The following is a 16,508-nucleotide window of genomic DNA, read 5'->3' on the forward strand; positions in this document are numbered from 1 at the left end:
CAGAGTAGCAGAACAAAGAACTCCGGAGTCAGACCCTAGGTTTGAATTTGGGAACACTACCTAACCTTCTGGAACCTTGGCTTCTTCAAATGTCAGATGGGGATAAGAATATTTGTCTTCCATGTTAGAGGAGTTTCCCTGATAGGAGCCCAGAGTTACTCCCTCCCTGTGTCAGAGAGGACAGGTGTCTCAGGTTGGAGCCTCAGGCATTACCTGGGTAATGCAGGTAACTGGGAATGCAAGGTTCCAGGTATCAGCAAGGACACAGACAGCTTCTTGGCAGTGAGCAAATCACGACTGCTTGCCCTTACTGATCACCCTCTGAGAGGTCTGAGATTCTGAAACCATTAAAGCAGAGTTTGGCTACAGTAAAACTAGCCTTTCACATTTATTTTGCCTTTTTAACTTTTAAGAGAACATTGATTATCAGTTTAAAATAGTGACATTCCTTTGGATTTCACATGTTATATAAGGAAATATCTAAATGGGCACGTCCGTGTCTCAAGGTTTTTAAAATGTTTTAAATGTGGCTATGTGAACCTCCTTCTAGCCAACTGCTATCTCCAGAAGAGATCCATGTTCAATCCTCATCCCTTGGGGGCCCATCAGATCTCATCTCACTCCTCCCACTGCTAACATGAGCAGAAATCTTACCCTACATCAACTTTACAATCTATCAGGAGAATCCAGCAATTCCACTTCCGGGTTTATATCCCCCAAAAGTAAAAGCAGTGTCTCAAGAAGATATTTGTACGCCTGTGTACAGAGCAGCATTATTCACAACAGCCAAAAGGAAAACTTAGGCCGAGCATCCTTCAACAGGTGAATGGATAAAGAAAATATAGTATATCCATACAAGGAAATATTATTCAGCCTCAAAAAGGGAGGAAATTCTGACACGTGCTACAGCATGGATAAACCTTGAAGATATGTTGAGTGAAATCAACCAGTTGCAACCATCACTGTATGATGCCACTCCTAGGAGGGGCCTAGAGCAGCCAGATTCACAGAGACAAAGAATAGAACCAGCTCCTGGTTGCCAGGAGCTGAGGGAAGGGGAATGGGAAGCGAGTGTTTAATGGGGACAGTTTCACATTGGGAAGACGAAACAGTTCTGGAAATAGAAGGTGGTGATGGTTGTACAACGTGAATGAACTTAATGCCACTGAACTATGCACTTGAAAATGATTATGTGTATTTTTCCACAATTCCAAAAGTAGGAAAGCGGCGAGCCAGCTGGCTTTCCCCTTCAGAATACATCCAGACACAGCTGCTGTTCCCTGGTGCCACAGTGGCTGGCCCAGCCCAGGTCACTTCTTTCCTAGACCACAGCCCCAGCCTCCAATCTGTTCTGCTCACTCCATCTGTCCACTCTCAACAAGCAGCCAAAGCAGTCCTTTTAGTGCGATCCGGTCATATCACTGCTCTATGCAAAACCTTGCAAAAGTTCCCCAGTGGAGCCAGAGTAAAAAATCTAAAGTCCTGACAGTGACTCGCAAGCTCCCCCATATTTCTGCCCTCTTCCCCCACCGCTTGTTCACTCTGCTGCGGCCCCACTGGCCTTCCTGCCACTTCCTGGATGTGGGGGACACGGGCCAGCTGTCATCTCTGCCTGGAATGTCCACCTCTCCAGCCGTCACCTGGCTTTCTCATCTGTCCCACATCTTACTCATGTACCTTTATGAAGGCAAGGATGTTTGTCCTGCTCACTCATGTGGCCCTTTTGCCTAGAACAGTGCCAGGCACATGGTAGCCTCTCAAAGATATTTGTTGAATTAATGAATAAATAGGACAAAAACCATGATTATCTCAATTGATGCAGAGAAGGCCTTTGACAAAATTCAACAGCCCTTTATGCTAAAAACCCTCAATAAGCTAGGTATTGACGGAACGTATCTCAAAATAATAAAAGCTATTTACGACAAACCAACAGCCAATATCATACTGAATGGGCAGAAACTGGAAGCATTCCCCTTGAAATGTGGCACTAGACAAGGATGCCCTCTCTCCACTCCTATTCAATATAGTACTAGAAGTTCTAGCCAGAGCAATCAGGCAAGAAAAAGAAATAAAGGGTATTCAAATAGGAAAGGAGGAAGTCAAATTGTCTCTATTTGCAGACGACATGATTGTATATCTAGAAGACCCCATCGTCTCAGCCCCAAATCTCCTGAAACTGATAAGCAACTTCAGCAAAGTCTCAGGATACAAAATCAATGTGCAAAAATCACATGCATTCCTATACACCAATAACAGACTTAAAGAGAGCCAAATCAAGGACTGTTTCTAAAGTCAGACACATTAGTCAGAACTGGAACTTGGAGCAGAGGAGCAGGTGGGTGCTTTTGACAAGGCTGCCACCTAGTGGCTGGATTCCTTGACTGCCTTCTGGGGGTTCCCCAACCTTTCGCTTCGCCCACAAGGAATCTCCTTATTCTCTAAAAGCTACACCACTGTGTAACATGAGATAAACACAAAGGACACCTCAGAGAGAAAAACAAGAATAAGAACTGGAATCCAGGCCAGGTGTGAGGCCTGTAATCCCAGCACTTTGGGAGGCCAAGGCAGGAGCCCAGGAGTTCAAGACCAGCCTAGGCAACGTGGCGAGACCCCGGTGGTATGCACCTGTAGTCCCAGCTACTCGAGAGCTGGGACAGGAGTATGGAGGAAGCAATGAGCTATGATTGCACCACTGCACTTCAGCCTGGACAACAGAGCAAAATCCTGTCTCTAGAAAAAAAAAAAAAAAAGAATCTAGAATTATTTTTTGGAATTCAGAATTCAGATACGTGAATAATATCAATGAAAGACAACCAATTAGAAAACATAGATGCCTAACAATAAAAGAAAAAAAAAGGAAATATGAAAAAAAGAGAAAAAAAATAATAAAAAAATGAAAAAAAAAAGAAAAAGAAAAAATAAATAAATAAAAGAAGAAAAAGTGGATGCCCCATATGGAAACCTGGGGTGGGCATGGGAGAGAAAAAGTCAGACTTGTTTGACTTTTCCGAAGCCAAGGTTCCTGGTCTGGGTGAAATACCATGGTCTTCCTATAGCTCTTACGAGTGTGAAGAGAGACAGCAGCTCAGAGAAGCCAGCACGGTGGCAGGCAGGTGGCAGGGCTTGAAAATAGTAGTCCCTTTCGTGATTTTTGCTGTGTTCTTGCTATTGTTGGAACGAACTTTGGCACAGCCCCAGAGAACAGCATAAGGCCTGGAAACCAGAAACTAGAAATAGTCTTGAAAAGAATGAAGAAGCTCATGTCTCCCCATTCAAGCAGTTCCAATACCACCCATGACAGATGGCAAGTTGGTGCCCTAGGCAAGGCTGAGGCAATAATAAAATTATTATGACCAAAAGATGACACATTTTCTCCTGGAGTAGATTTCAGGGGTTCTCCCTGAGGACAGATCAGCTCCCAGGAAAGGGCGTAATAAAATACAGGCTGACCATAGGCTTCATTCTTGTGAATTCAAAATCACAATACTGTGTTAAAATTTCACAACAAAAGTCTTTCTCAAAATTAATACAATTGAAAGAAAACACAGAAAATACCATGCTATGCATCTTAGAAAATTTGTCCCCTAGTCAAAAGTACAAAAACGGAGTCTTGGATGTCATAAAAAGAATTCTGCCCCCTACAAGTCTATATATAATAATCACACCTTTTCTTTCAGAGGAAATCAACTATAAGTTGCCAGAATTCCCCCAATTTCCTTTAATTTTATTCTTTTTCTTCACAGCTGAGCCTATAGAAAATTGCTTTAAGTCCAGTGAGCATCTAATGGGAGATGGTATTACCAACATGCTAAATAATTTCCATCTGTCTCATAATTTCCACTGTATTGAGTGTTTTGGTGGGTTTTTTTTGCTGTTGTTATTTTTATTTTTTTTTAACATTGAATGACCTCTGAACTTTTTATTGGCCTCCTGCTCCCCAAAGGGTCCCCTGCTTCTGCTGGCCTAATGTCTCAGAACTTTGGTGTCGTTGGTCTCAGACACCACTTTGCCATCGACTATCCGGAGGGTGGTGGTCTTTTGGATGATTTGCATGGAGTTGCTGCTGTCCAGAGCATCACTAAGACTGAAGTCCTCGCCATCTTCCAGCAGGCGGCGGTAGGTGGCGATCTCAGCCTCCAGCCTGACCTTGATGTTCAGCAGAGCCTCGTACTCCTGGGCCTGGCGCTGTCCCTCTGCCCGGGTCTGTGCCAGCTCTGACTCCAGGTACAGAAGGATCCCGTTGAGCTGCTCCATCTGCAGGGCGTACCAGGCCTCCATCTCCCTCAGGCTGTTCTCCAAGCTGATCTTCCTATTTCTCATGGAGTCCAGGTCGATCTCCAAGGACTGGACTGTACATCTCAGCTCTGTGAGCGTCATCTCGGCAGCTTCAACCTCAGTGGACTGTGTGGTGACCACTATGGTGCTCTCCTCAATCAGCTGAGTCCAGTACTTGTCCAGCTCCTCTCAGTTCTTCCGAGCCAGCTCGTCATATTGAGCCCGGATTTCTGCCATGATCTTGGTGAGGCCCTGAGATTTGGGGGCATCTACCTCCACGGTCAACCCAGAGCTGGCAATCTGGGCTTGTAGGCCTTTTACTTCCTCTTCATGGTTCTTCTTCATGAAGAGCAGCAGCTCCTTGAGAGCCTCGATCTCTGTCTCCAGCTGCAGCCGAGTGACACTGGTGTCATCGATGACCTTGCAGAGCCCATGGATGTTGCTCTCCACAGACTGGCGCATGGTCAGCTCTGTCTCATACTTAACTCTAAAGTCATCAGCAGCAAGACCGGGCATTGTCAATCTGCAGAACGATGCGGGCATTGTCCACAGTATTTGTGAAGATCTGAGCCCTCAGGTCCTCGATGGTCTTGATGTAATGGCCCCAGGCTCTGACCTGGGGTCCCTTCTTCTCCAGGTGCTCCCGAATTTTGCTCTCCGGCTTCCGGTTCTCGGTCTCCAGGCTCCTCACTCTGTCCAGGTAGGAGGCCAGGAGGTTGTTCAGGCTTTGCACGGTCTCCTTCTCGTTCTGGATGTCTCCGATTCCTGCCAGACCTCCGACCATCCCCGCGGCCAGGCCCCCAACCCCCATGCTGCTCCGGAAGCTGGCGGAGTGCGACACGGAGATGCGGGAACCAGAGCCCCCAGCACCTGCACAGACGCTGGCCACGCTGCTGACCGGCCGGGCGCCGTAGCTGGGCACCCGGACGGAGCCCACGGACCGGTAGTTGGTGGAGAAGGTGGAGCCAGTGGTGAAGCTCATGCTGCCCGGGGAGGAGAGCGAGAGGACAGGACTCAGGCTTTGCCGACGATCTGTTGTTATTTTTTGACGGAGTCTCACTCTGTCACCAGGCTGGAGTGCAGTGGTGTGGTCTTGGCTCACTGCAGCCTCTGCCTCCCGGGTTCAAGTGATTCTCGTGCCTCAGCCTCTCAAGTAGCAGGGATTACAGGCACCCGCCACCACGCCCGCCTAATTTTTTTCTATTTTCAGTAGAGAAGGGGTTTTTGCCATGTTGGCTAGGATGGTCCCAAATGACCTCAGGCGATCTGCCTGCCTCCGCCTCCCAAAGTCCTGGGAGTATAGGCATGAGCCACCACACCCAACAGAATTGAGACTTTAAAACCCACACTTATTAATACAAGGTGAGTATCCCTTATCCAAAATGCTCAGAACCATAAGTGTTCTGGATTTCTGATTTTTTGTTTTGGAATATTTGCATTATACTTACTGGTTGAGCATCTCTAATCCCAAAATCCAAAATCCAAAATGCTCCAGTGAGCATTTCCTTTGAGTATCATGTCAGTACTCAAAACATTTCAGATTTTGGAGCATTTGGGGTTTTGAATTTTTGGATTTGGGATGCTCAACCTGGACAACTGGTTGCTGCAGTCCCAACCAGCACTTTGACTACCCTGGATTTCACACATGTGAGATAGAGAAAATGCAATCAGATACTGAAATGATTACTGAAACAATGCTATACAACTGCAGAGGTGGTAGCACCTACAACAGAGAGGCGCTGGATGCCGCTGCTCCTAATGGTCAGTCCTAATAGACTGGAAGCCACCCATTCCAAATGAGGCAGTTTGGGGACATCATGACAATGTACAAAAGTGTCAGCTGTCCAAAAGTGCTACCAAAATGTTGAGGACTACTGACATTTAAAAATAAAAGCTGCAGAAACAAAATGTAATTTTCAGATTCAACCCTATTAAGTCAAATAATTTAATTTCACTTAAATGAAGTAATTGACAAACAATTTATATAACTAGGAGAATAGTAACTGCCACTTACATTTCATTACAGTCTATAACATATTCACAGACCATTTTCCCAACATCACTGTGTATTAGACATGTACTTATTTCCTTTCTTTGACAAATAAAGGATACCAATGCCCCTTGGGGCATGGGAATTTGTCTACCTTAGGAGCCAATATGAAACCAAGGTATTTTCTCAGAATCCTGTGCAAAGGAGCAGATGCTGTAAGCAAACAACAAAAAGAAAATCCACCAACAAATGGCTAAGGAACAACACAGAAGACAAGTAGAAGAGGAAGTATTATGTGTTTATATTTATATTGTCTAAATTTATATTGTATTTACCTTGTTTTTCATTTTTATAGCAATGTATGCATATGTTTAAACTGTTCAAACAGCACAGGAAAATCTAAAATGAAAAAATCTTCCTTTGCCACTTTCAATTCTGGTTAACACTCCTCGAAGACAATCATTCTGACATTCTTCCAGGGGAAAAAATTGATTTTAATAATCAAATTAACATATACTTTGAAAACCAAAACCAAATTAAGATTATACCATATGCACCATGTTATCTTCCCCACTTAGTAATGTATCTTGGAGATCTTTCCCTATCAAGTACACACAAATCTACTGTATTCATTTTCATGCCTGTATACTGTTCTACTGCACCAAAATCACATTGTTCAACTAGCCCTGTATGAATACATACTCAGGTTGTTTCCCACATTATACTACTATAAATAATCCTGTAACTGAACTTGGTCATACGTGTTGGCATTCTTTTCCAAGAATATCAGTAATGTTAAGTGCTAAACAGTAGAAATGCCTGGTCAAAGGTTATATTAAGATTTAGATAGATATTACCAAATTGTCCTTGTGCATCAACCATATGTGGCTCCTTATACCCTTAATGACACCAGAAATCATAAACTGTTTTAATTTTTGCTATTAGGGAAAATTATATATCTAATTTTGCTTTACTTTTTTTGTGTGTATGTGTGAGACAGGGCCTCACTGTTGCCCAAGCTGGAGTGCAGTGGACAATCTTAGCTCACTGCAACCTTTGCTTCACAGGTTTAAGTGATCCTCCCACCTCTAGCTCCCAAGTAGCTGGGACCACAGGTGCACGCTTCCATGCTCAGCGAATTTTTGTATCTTTTTGTACAGATGGGGTTTCACTATGTTGCCCAGGTTGGTCTCGAACTCCTGGGCTCAAGCAGTCTGCCTACCTTAGCCTCCCAAAGTGCTAAGATTATAGCCGTGGATCACCACACCCAGCCTTGCTTTACATTTCTTGAACTATAGGTAAGGCTTAGTATCTTTCCACTGGCTATCTGTATTTTTTCATGGGAGCTATATATTTTTCTATTATGTTATTTTCCTTTTCTTTTATTTATTTAATTTTTTTTTTTTGAGACAGGGTCTCACTCTGTCATCCAGGATAGAGTGCAGTGGTGTGTTCATAGTTCATAGCAGCCTCAAACTCCCAGGCTCCAACAGTCCTCCCACCTCAGCCTCTCAAGTAGCTGGGACTACAGGCATGCACCCAGCTAATTTTTATTTATTTATTATTTTTATAGAGATGAGGTCTCACTATGTTGCCCAGGCTGATCTTGAACTCCTGGGCTCAAGAAATCCTCCCACTTCAGCCTCCCAAATTGCTGGGATTATAGGCATAAGCCACTGCACCTGGCCTATTTTTCTTTTTCTTATCGATTTGTATAAACTCTTTATAAATAAGCCCTTTGTTACATGTATTGCAAATAACTTCCTCTTTTTGCATAGAAGTTTCTTATATTTACGTAAGTACATTTTTCATCTTTTCCTTTATAGCTTCTGTGTTTGTTCCTACTTAGAAAGGCTCTTCCAAGGCCAAAACTACAAATTAATTCTCTGATGTTTCCTTTTTGTACTTTCGCAGTTTCATTTTTAAATATTTAAATCTTTAATCCGCTTAGAATTTATTGTGATGGTATGAATGGAATGGGGATCCAGCTTTATTCTTTCCTAAATGCTTAGTCAGTCACATTGTTGAGTGAATTATCCCCTGTGATATGACATGCCGCCTTTCCCCTGTACTAAACCTTCCAGGGTATTCTGCACTTTCTCCACCGTTCCACTGAACTGCCTATCGCTTCTTCAGTTCAAGGATGCCTAAGGTTAATCCCCTTTTCCTGGTTACTCTAGAATATTTATTCTGCTAGGTCAGGGTTTGTCAGCAGCAGTACTGTTGGCATTTTTGGGCAGGACCTTCTCTGCTGCGGGACGGTCCTGAGCATCCTCGGATGTTTGGTATCTCTGGCTTCTACCCACTAGATGGCAGTAGCAGCCCCGAGTCATGACAGCTAAAAAGAAAAGAAAAAAAAAATTCTCCAGACATTGCCATTTGTTCCCTGGTTGGAGCTGGAGAGGAAAATCATCCCCCATTGAGAACAACGGGTTTTAGATAAAATTCAGTTATTTTATTCGTGTTTCCACTCCCAAATTCCCACTGATATAATCAAGATGAAAATGAATTCATAGAAGAATTCAGACATGACATTTTATATGTTGTGCTAATTTCATTTAATCTTCATTATATTTAATCTTCCCATCTAAGAATCACATACATGCTTCCACTTATTTATTCCTTCTTTGAAGGACATAAGACTTCTCCATGAAAAGAGTTTTAAGATATTTTTATATAGATTCGTACATTATTTATTTCTAAATATTTTGCCCTTTTATTCCTTTATAAATACAATTGTTTCTTACATTATTATTTTTTCTAATCAGTCACTGGTAAGAAAGCTATTGATATATTAGTCTACAACTCGCCACATACAGAACTCTTATTGTCTCTAATAGAATTTCAGGAAATTCTAAGATACAATTTTCAGGAAATTCAAAGCATACAATGTTATTATCTGATTACAATCATCATTTTGTTCCTTCATTTCCAATATTTATGTACTTTCATATCTCTCTTATCTTACTTCCTTGGTTAATATCGACAAAAAAATTTTTTTAGATGACTGTAGTGATGGTAGGCAACCTTGAATTTTCTTTGATTTGAATGGGAGTTGCTGGCTTTCATTTGTGACATATACATCGTTAAAGAAGTCTCTGCACATGTACAGTCTATCAAGAGTTTGTTGTTAAATCAGAAAGAGTATTAACTGTGTCAAATATATGTTCTGTATCTCTGGAGATAACTGTACAGTTTTTCTTCTTTGGCCTGTTAATGATGTGACAGATTATATTCCAAAATTTCCTAATATTCATCCACTCTTGGGTGGCATAAATTTACTTAGCTGTGATGTACACTACTGTTCTTTTAATTTATTATTGAATCCTATGTGCTAATATTTTGATCTCAAATTTTTACAGTAATATTTGATGATGATCAGTCTTTTTTTTCTTTTCAACACTTTATATCATTTATTAATGCAGTATAAATTAGATCTAAAATCTGCAGTTTATAAGCACACCATGTTTAGATCTTTCAGATCCTTCTGCAGTTTTAGGTTATTTCTACAGAGGTTTTAGATTCTTTCTTTCTTTCTTTTTTTTTTTTTTTTTTGAGACGGAGTTTCACTCTTGTTACCCAGGCTGGAGTGCAATGGCACAATCTCGGCTCACTGCAACCTCAGCCTCCTGGGTTCAGGCAATTCTCCTGCCTCAGCCTCCTGAGTAGCTGGGATTACAGGCACGCACCACCATGCCCAGCTAATGTTTTGTATTTTCAGTAGAGGCGGGGTTTCACCATGTTGACCAGGATGGTCTCGATCTCTTGACCTTGTGATCCACCCGCCTCGGCCTCCCAAAGTGCTGGGATTACAGGCTTGAGCCACCGCGCCTGGCCGGTTTTAGGTTATTTCTACCTTTAAGTGAATGAACAACACATTCTATAATTTCTGAAAATATAGTACAGAGTGAAATGACTTAAATGTCATTTAGGCACATACTGATTATGAAAATAGATTATCTCTCAATACAATACTTCTCTGTCTTGGTAAAAATAATAAAGCAAAGAAAATAATTCATTTCTGAAGTTGCTTTCCTTCACGTGTAAAGGTCTGATCTCCTCCCACTATGCATATGTACCCTTTACTGTTAAGGAAAGCTTTGCATACGTAGATATAGAAGAATAAGCTACGTAAATACTAAAGATATGTCATTCTCCCAAAGGAGACGAAAGTGGTTTTCAATGATTCCTTGCCTTTGGACACAGCTAATATCCCTGCTCTTGGGGTATACCTAAGGACACCAGGTCATTGATTAGAGAGGTACATGCCCTTCCTCTGCTGCTGCAGAGAGATAATGACTCAAGAAAATTGGGCTAAAATTTGTTTAAAAAAAAAATATAAGTAAAAGAATCACAGGTGCTGACTGATTGGTATTACATCTTGGAGCAGCCAAATGCCTTTATTTTTACTCTCTATATATTTTTGGTGGCTGTAATCAAATGTATGTTTGAAATTCCTCATTCCCCACTGTGGGGTTCTAGCTGCATTTATACTGCATTGCCTTTTAACAGGCAACTCCATCGTATTCATTTATACTGTATAAGCTTTGGCTGAAGTAGATCTGGATTTAACATCTATTTCTAAGCTGGCCCTGTGTAAACTATTTGATATTTGAATTAAATGCATATAATGACGCACCTTGGTTTATTGGTGTTGAAGTATCTTCCTATGCTTGTGCTGACTGTGTGAGAAAACTAGGCTAACAGTGTAAATAGACAGAATTGCTTGGTCTGGTGTCGAGTGAAACTTGCCTAGGGTAAAATTCTGAGAAATGTTCATTTGTAAGTGTTATAATGATAGGTAAGTCTTCTTCCATCCGTTGTTCTGCTGTACCTTTGGAATGACAGTGATGTACAATAATGTCTTTCTTTCCACTCTGTCTCAATCAGTAAGCACTAGATATTACTTTAATTTAGCTACTGTTTTATTCTAAAAAGTAAACATTATCAAAATGAACCAGAAAAGAGTATTAGAGAGTCTGATCTCACCACATTCATATGGTGTGACAGGTATTTAAAGAGGGGAGGCATCACTAAAGCTATTTATAAACCTGAACAACCTTTCCAAAGTTTTCATAAAGTTTTAACAATTTAAATATCCATACTGCATCTAGGTATTCAATAAATATAATTGCATATGTTGTGCTTTCATAAATTAAAATCCTCAAATGCATCTCAAACCAAGATGGTATTTCCACATCAAGCCTGTTTAAAAGCAAATATAATAGATACTATTCCTGGTCATAAAACCAGATAAATTCCTCTGCCCCATTCAAAAGGCATCAATATCTAGTTTCCCCACATCTATTAAATGAGTGCTTTTCTATTAAAAATCATAATATGGAAAAAAAAGTCAATTTTTTCCCTTATGCACTGCTGAGAACAAGCATAATCCTCTAAATGTTTTTTTCTTTTAAATTTCCTTACAGTGTTGCTTCTAGACAACTGAGTGGGTGGAGAAAGTAAAGTGATAAGAAAAACATTTTCATCTTGTACATCTTCCTCCAGCCCCTAAAATTCTCATCTGACTCTTTGTGACATGTGTAGTGGTGTCGGCATCTCTTCAAACATAGCTCCCTTCGTGCTGGATGCTCTCAGGTTGGCTTCTTGAAGATCACACCCAGACAGATCACAATTCTCTCAATCAGTTCCTGCCAGACTTGCTCTGCTGAGGTTACAGATCTTCAGCTTTGCATTTTTTAAGGCAGCCACTCTCAGGTTAATTCTTGTCATCTGACTTCCTTCCATATCCACACCCTTCAGATTGGCACCTTCTAAATTCGCTTTAAGACCAGAAGGATCCTCAAAATTACACAGTTTCAGGGATGCTCCAGAAGGAGCATCAGAACAGAGCATCTTGACTCCCTGGAGATTTGCACAGTCAAGCACCGATCCAGAGAGATCAGCTTGTTCAAGATTTGCATAGCAAAGTGTACGTGCCGGACTGCAGCAGCATAAATTGGCCATTTTGACGTTAATGTATGGAAGGTCCAAACGAGAAAGATCAGCACCACTGAAGCTCGAACCCTGGCATCGCAGTTCTGACTTGGTTGGAGTTGCTAGCAAACATCGGAGAAATTCCTTTCGGGTTATTGGTGAATGATCCTCCAGTGGTTGAGAATTCTTTATTGCCACTTCTAGCTTTTCAATCAATGAGTCAATACCAAAAAATCTTGCTTCTTCTAACACACCCAATAAATCATTGCCATCATTTCCAATGAGATGTCCATGAAGTAAGTAGTTTAAAATGGGTTCAAAGTAGGACTTCAGTCAATTAAGAAAGCTCCTCTAAGATCTTGCTGATTTCCCCAGACACCTTTGTCCTTAAACATGTGGGCCAGCATACTGTCAGGTTCTTTATTCACTAAAGTGCTCCGTGTAGTTGTAGAGCACCACCCTCCAACATTTAATGTTAGCCAGTCTGGGTGGAATCCTGACAACCCTTCAGGCAGCTTAAAATTTCTCTGAGGATCAAGAAATGGCTCTCCTTCACACACAAACAAAACACCATCATCCCTGATCAAAACAACACCATCCATCAGTTCACCTTTCCCATTATATACACTGGTGGCTTTTTTTTTTTTTTTTTTTTGAGACGGAGTTTCACTCATGTTACCCAGGCTGGAGTGCAATGGCGCGATCTCGGCTCACCGCAACCTCCGCCTCCTGGGTTCGGGCAATTCTCCTGCCTCAGCCTCCTGAGTAGCTGGGATTACAGGCACGCGCCACCATGCCCAGCTAATTTTTTGTATTTTTAGTAGAGACGGGGTTTCACCATGTTGACCAGGATGGTCTCGATCTCTTGACCTCGTGATCCACCCGCCTCGGCCTCCCAAAGTGCTGGGATTACAGGCTTGAGCCACTGCACCCGGCTACTGGTGGCTTTTATGCCGAGTTTACTGCTGGCCACAGAAAGCAAATCCGATAAAGTTCCATATACAGCAACCACCTGTCCGTTCTTGGGGCTGCCGTTCAGGAACAGGGTCACCCGCCTCATCACCCTGCCCACCCCCCGCTGGGTCCTGAGTGAGCTGCTACCCTCCCAACCGGTCCTCCTCCCACCTTATTCTCCTTCCGCCCTCCCCCTTCCTCCTCCCACTCAGACTCACCTCCCTTTGTCACCTTCTTGCTCTTGGGGGACGCACCATACACACACACTCTGTCCCACACCCGAGGCTCGTCTGGTCCTCCTTCCCACTCCGCCCCTAGGCTCCTCCCAGTCTGTCTTTTTTTAGTGGGGCTTTATTAACTTTTGGAATCAGTGTTAGGCTGGTTTGATAAAAATAAGCGGTACTTTTCTTTACTTTATTTTGAAAACCAAGTATGTGTGTATGTTTAGTGCAATATCAGTCTTTACAATGGTAAAGCCATTATATAGAAACAGCAGGCAATTCCCCTTATATCCAAGAAAAGAAAGCCATATACAGTCTTCACAGATTCAACTTTTTTGAAAACCAAATAAATTAAAATATACCTTTTGAGATGTAGCCTGAATGTGACTTTTAGGAAAATAGCACAAAAATTGTAAGTGTACTACTCATCAACACCTTAAAAATGAATAATGATGTATTTCAGTTATTTTTCCCATCTTAGGCAATTTAGCAATACACTGAGGGCTGCCTTGTAAGAGTGAGACCATGGAAAGCTTAGATTTATTATCTATATGCTCAAAGAGAAAATTAAACAAATTCTTTGATATTTCATGTTTCACATGCTCTGAACTCAAATATGATGATTGAAGAACCCTTTCCTGATTCTCAAAAAATGAGTAACACTGAAAAGATTCACAGCTTCCAGCTGCCACTGCCATCCAAGCCACTCTGAGCAGCTTTCCACAGATGCTGGGTGAGGCTCTTAGTACAAATATCACACATCCACCTCTGCAAGGGATCAACAGGGTTCATTCATTCCTCTAATGCATTTTTCATCAAGACGGCCCCAGAACATACACTGCCCTGCCTGGAAGTCAGAAGGAGTTCACACATGCATGGTGACAAATGGACCTCTGGAGGGACCAGAGAAACCACAGCACTCCCAGTTACCTTGTGTTTGTCATCGGTCTCCCCACTAGATGTGAACTCCCTGTGGGCAGCTACATCGTCTGCCTAAAACAGTTCCGGCACAGAGTAAGTGCTCAAGAAATACCTGACGAGGGAAGGAATGGATGGGTCATGGGTCACCGAAGTGCTTCCATGTGGCCTGCGGGTCCCACCTACCCGGTCCCTCCTACCTGTGCCGCTCCTCAGGCGGCTCTCGGCAAGCTCTGAGATGGCTCCAGCAGTGGCGGTCTTCTTCAGGCGAACCACCCCCGATGTGGCGGTGCTTCCTGGCTTGTTGAGCGTGTCCTCACTGCTGGCCCTCTTGAGCTGAGAGAGTTGGAGGGAAAGAGAGAGGATGAGGAGGTGGTTTTCGGGAAGGAGCCTATATGCCAGCAGAGCACGGGAGCTGGGCTATGTGCCCAGCAGTCAAGATACAGTAACAGCACTTTAAGTAGCATGACAGGGTGAAGTGAAAAAATACAAAGCTACACAAACCTGTTTCTGTCATTACAGGTTTGAGTATGATCTCCCATGACTGTTTCAAAGAACAGTGTAAGACTGTGTGAAGAATATCCATCAGGTCAAGTAATGAACCTTAAAAAATCTGGCTGGGCATGGCAGCTCATGACTGTACTCTCAGAATTTTGGGAGACTGAGGTGGGAGGATTGCTGGAGCTGAGAAATTCAAGAGTAGCCTGGGTAACACAGTGAGAGCCTGTCTTATTATTATTTTTTTTAAATTAGCTGGGCATGGTGGCACCCAGGAGGCTAGGGCGAGAGGATTGCTTGAGCCCAGGAGTTCAAGATTGCAGTAAACTATGATTGTGCCGCTGCACTCCAGCCTGGGTAACAGGGTGAGACCTTGTCTCTAAACAAAAATTTTAAATAAATAATAAATCTGCTTTCCTGGTGGTGGGAAAAAAGAATGGGAACCAATGAAAAAAGAACCATGAGATGCACAAAAGGCAGGGTAGGTCAACGCACAAGAAATTCAACAACAACAACAAAAGGCTGATGACATAGGCCAGGAGGAAGTGGAGGGACAGAAACAATCTGAATATCTGCCCTGGCCTCACCACCAAGCGTTCTGTAGATGATCTCACACTGAAAATGTGTTCAAAGGTGAGAAAGGAACTTTCTTGGAGGCTGGAGGACAGAAGAGAGCAATACCTTCTGTTCTGGCTTTGCTTTCTTCCCTGCCATTGGACAAACGTTCGCTAAATGGCACTGAAGTCTAAGAAAGGAGACTCCTTAGTGATCCACACTTCAGGCCCAGATAGATTACATTCGAGGTTAATTAGAAAAACCACAACTAAATTGTCTCAACCACTGTTGAGTCTTTGTGAAAGAAGGCTCTGGAGAGGAATGGCGCCAGAAGACTAGAGAAGGTAGCTGCCCAGAGTGATCTAATATATCCAACATCTGGAGCACACAGTATGGAAAAGCCCTCAAATCAATGCAGGCATGCAGTAGGCGAGCCCCGCCCATCACACAGTCTGGGAGCCGGGAGGCAGGGAAGTCCTGCTCCATCCTACTCCACTGGTCATTTACTGAGAGTTAGAAGTTTAAATATTTGTGGCCAGGTGTGGTGGCTCACACCTGTAATCCTAGCACTTTGGGAGGCCACGGTGGGTGGATCACCTGAGGTCAAGAGTTCAAGACCAGCCTGGCCATCATGGTGAAACCCCATCTTAAAAAAAAAAAAAAAGAAGTTTAAATATTTGCACAATTTTTTAAAGTTTCCACCTTTGCATCATTTAAATTTCAGGATATAAATACCCTCACCCCACCATAGCTTAAAAGTGAAAAAACACCAATACTAAGTGTTGGTGGGGCTGTGGAGCAGCTAGAATGCTCGTGCCCTGTGGGTGGAAGTGTAAACTGGCACAATTGCTTTGGAAACTGGCAGTAGCTACTAATGCTAATGCTGGAAGACAGACGAAAGCAACACCTTCTGTTCGAGCTTCACTTTCTTCCCTGTCATGAAAGGGGTAGGGCAAACATTTGCTGAAAGGCACTAAGTCAAAGTAGGAGACTCCTAAGTGAGCACAGCAGTCCCCTAGGATTCAGCAATCCCATTCCTAGATCCACACCCAAGAGAAGTGAGTACACAGGTCCCTCAAAAGAATGTTCATAGCACCATTTTTATAGCAGCTCCAAACTGGGACAATCCAAATGACCTTCAAGAGAAAGGGTAAATGCAA

The 16,508-nt window shown here is 42.7% G+C and overlaps 1 protein-coding gene and 2 pseudogenes across 9 annotated transcripts in view; all 3 read right to left on the reverse strand.

Annotated features, from left to right (window-relative positions):
• The window catches only part of SPECC1 (sperm antigen with calponin homology and coiled-coil domains 1), a 331,903-nt gene that overhangs the window by 213,250 nt on the left and 102,145 nt on the right, over nucleotides 1-16,508 (reverse strand). For all 8 annotated transcript variants that reach the window (XM_032270309.1, XM_032270308.1, XM_032270306.1 and 5 more), the window contains exon 3: nucleotides 14,496-14,631. In XM_032270309.1, the coding sequence (XP_032126200.1) occupies nucleotides 14,496-14,631 (136 nt within the window). The remainder of the gene's footprint in view (nucleotides 1-14,495; nucleotides 14,632-16,508) is intronic.
• LOC116544155 lies at nucleotides 3,905-5,377 on the reverse strand (annotated as a pseudogene). The gene has a single exon (XR_004265839.1). The product of XR_004265839.1 is annotated as a keratin, type I cytoskeletal 18 pseudogene (transcript).
• LOC116544156 lies at nucleotides 10,914-14,501 on the reverse strand (annotated as a pseudogene).

The sequence above is a fragment of the Sapajus apella genome, unplaced genomic scaffold (assembly GCF_009761245.1).
Source record: "Sapajus apella isolate SASKATOON/1434 unplaced genomic scaffold, GSC_monkey_1.0 scaffold208, whole genome shotgun sequence".
NCBI lineage: Eukaryota > Metazoa > Chordata > Mammalia > Primates > Cebidae > Sapajus > Sapajus apella.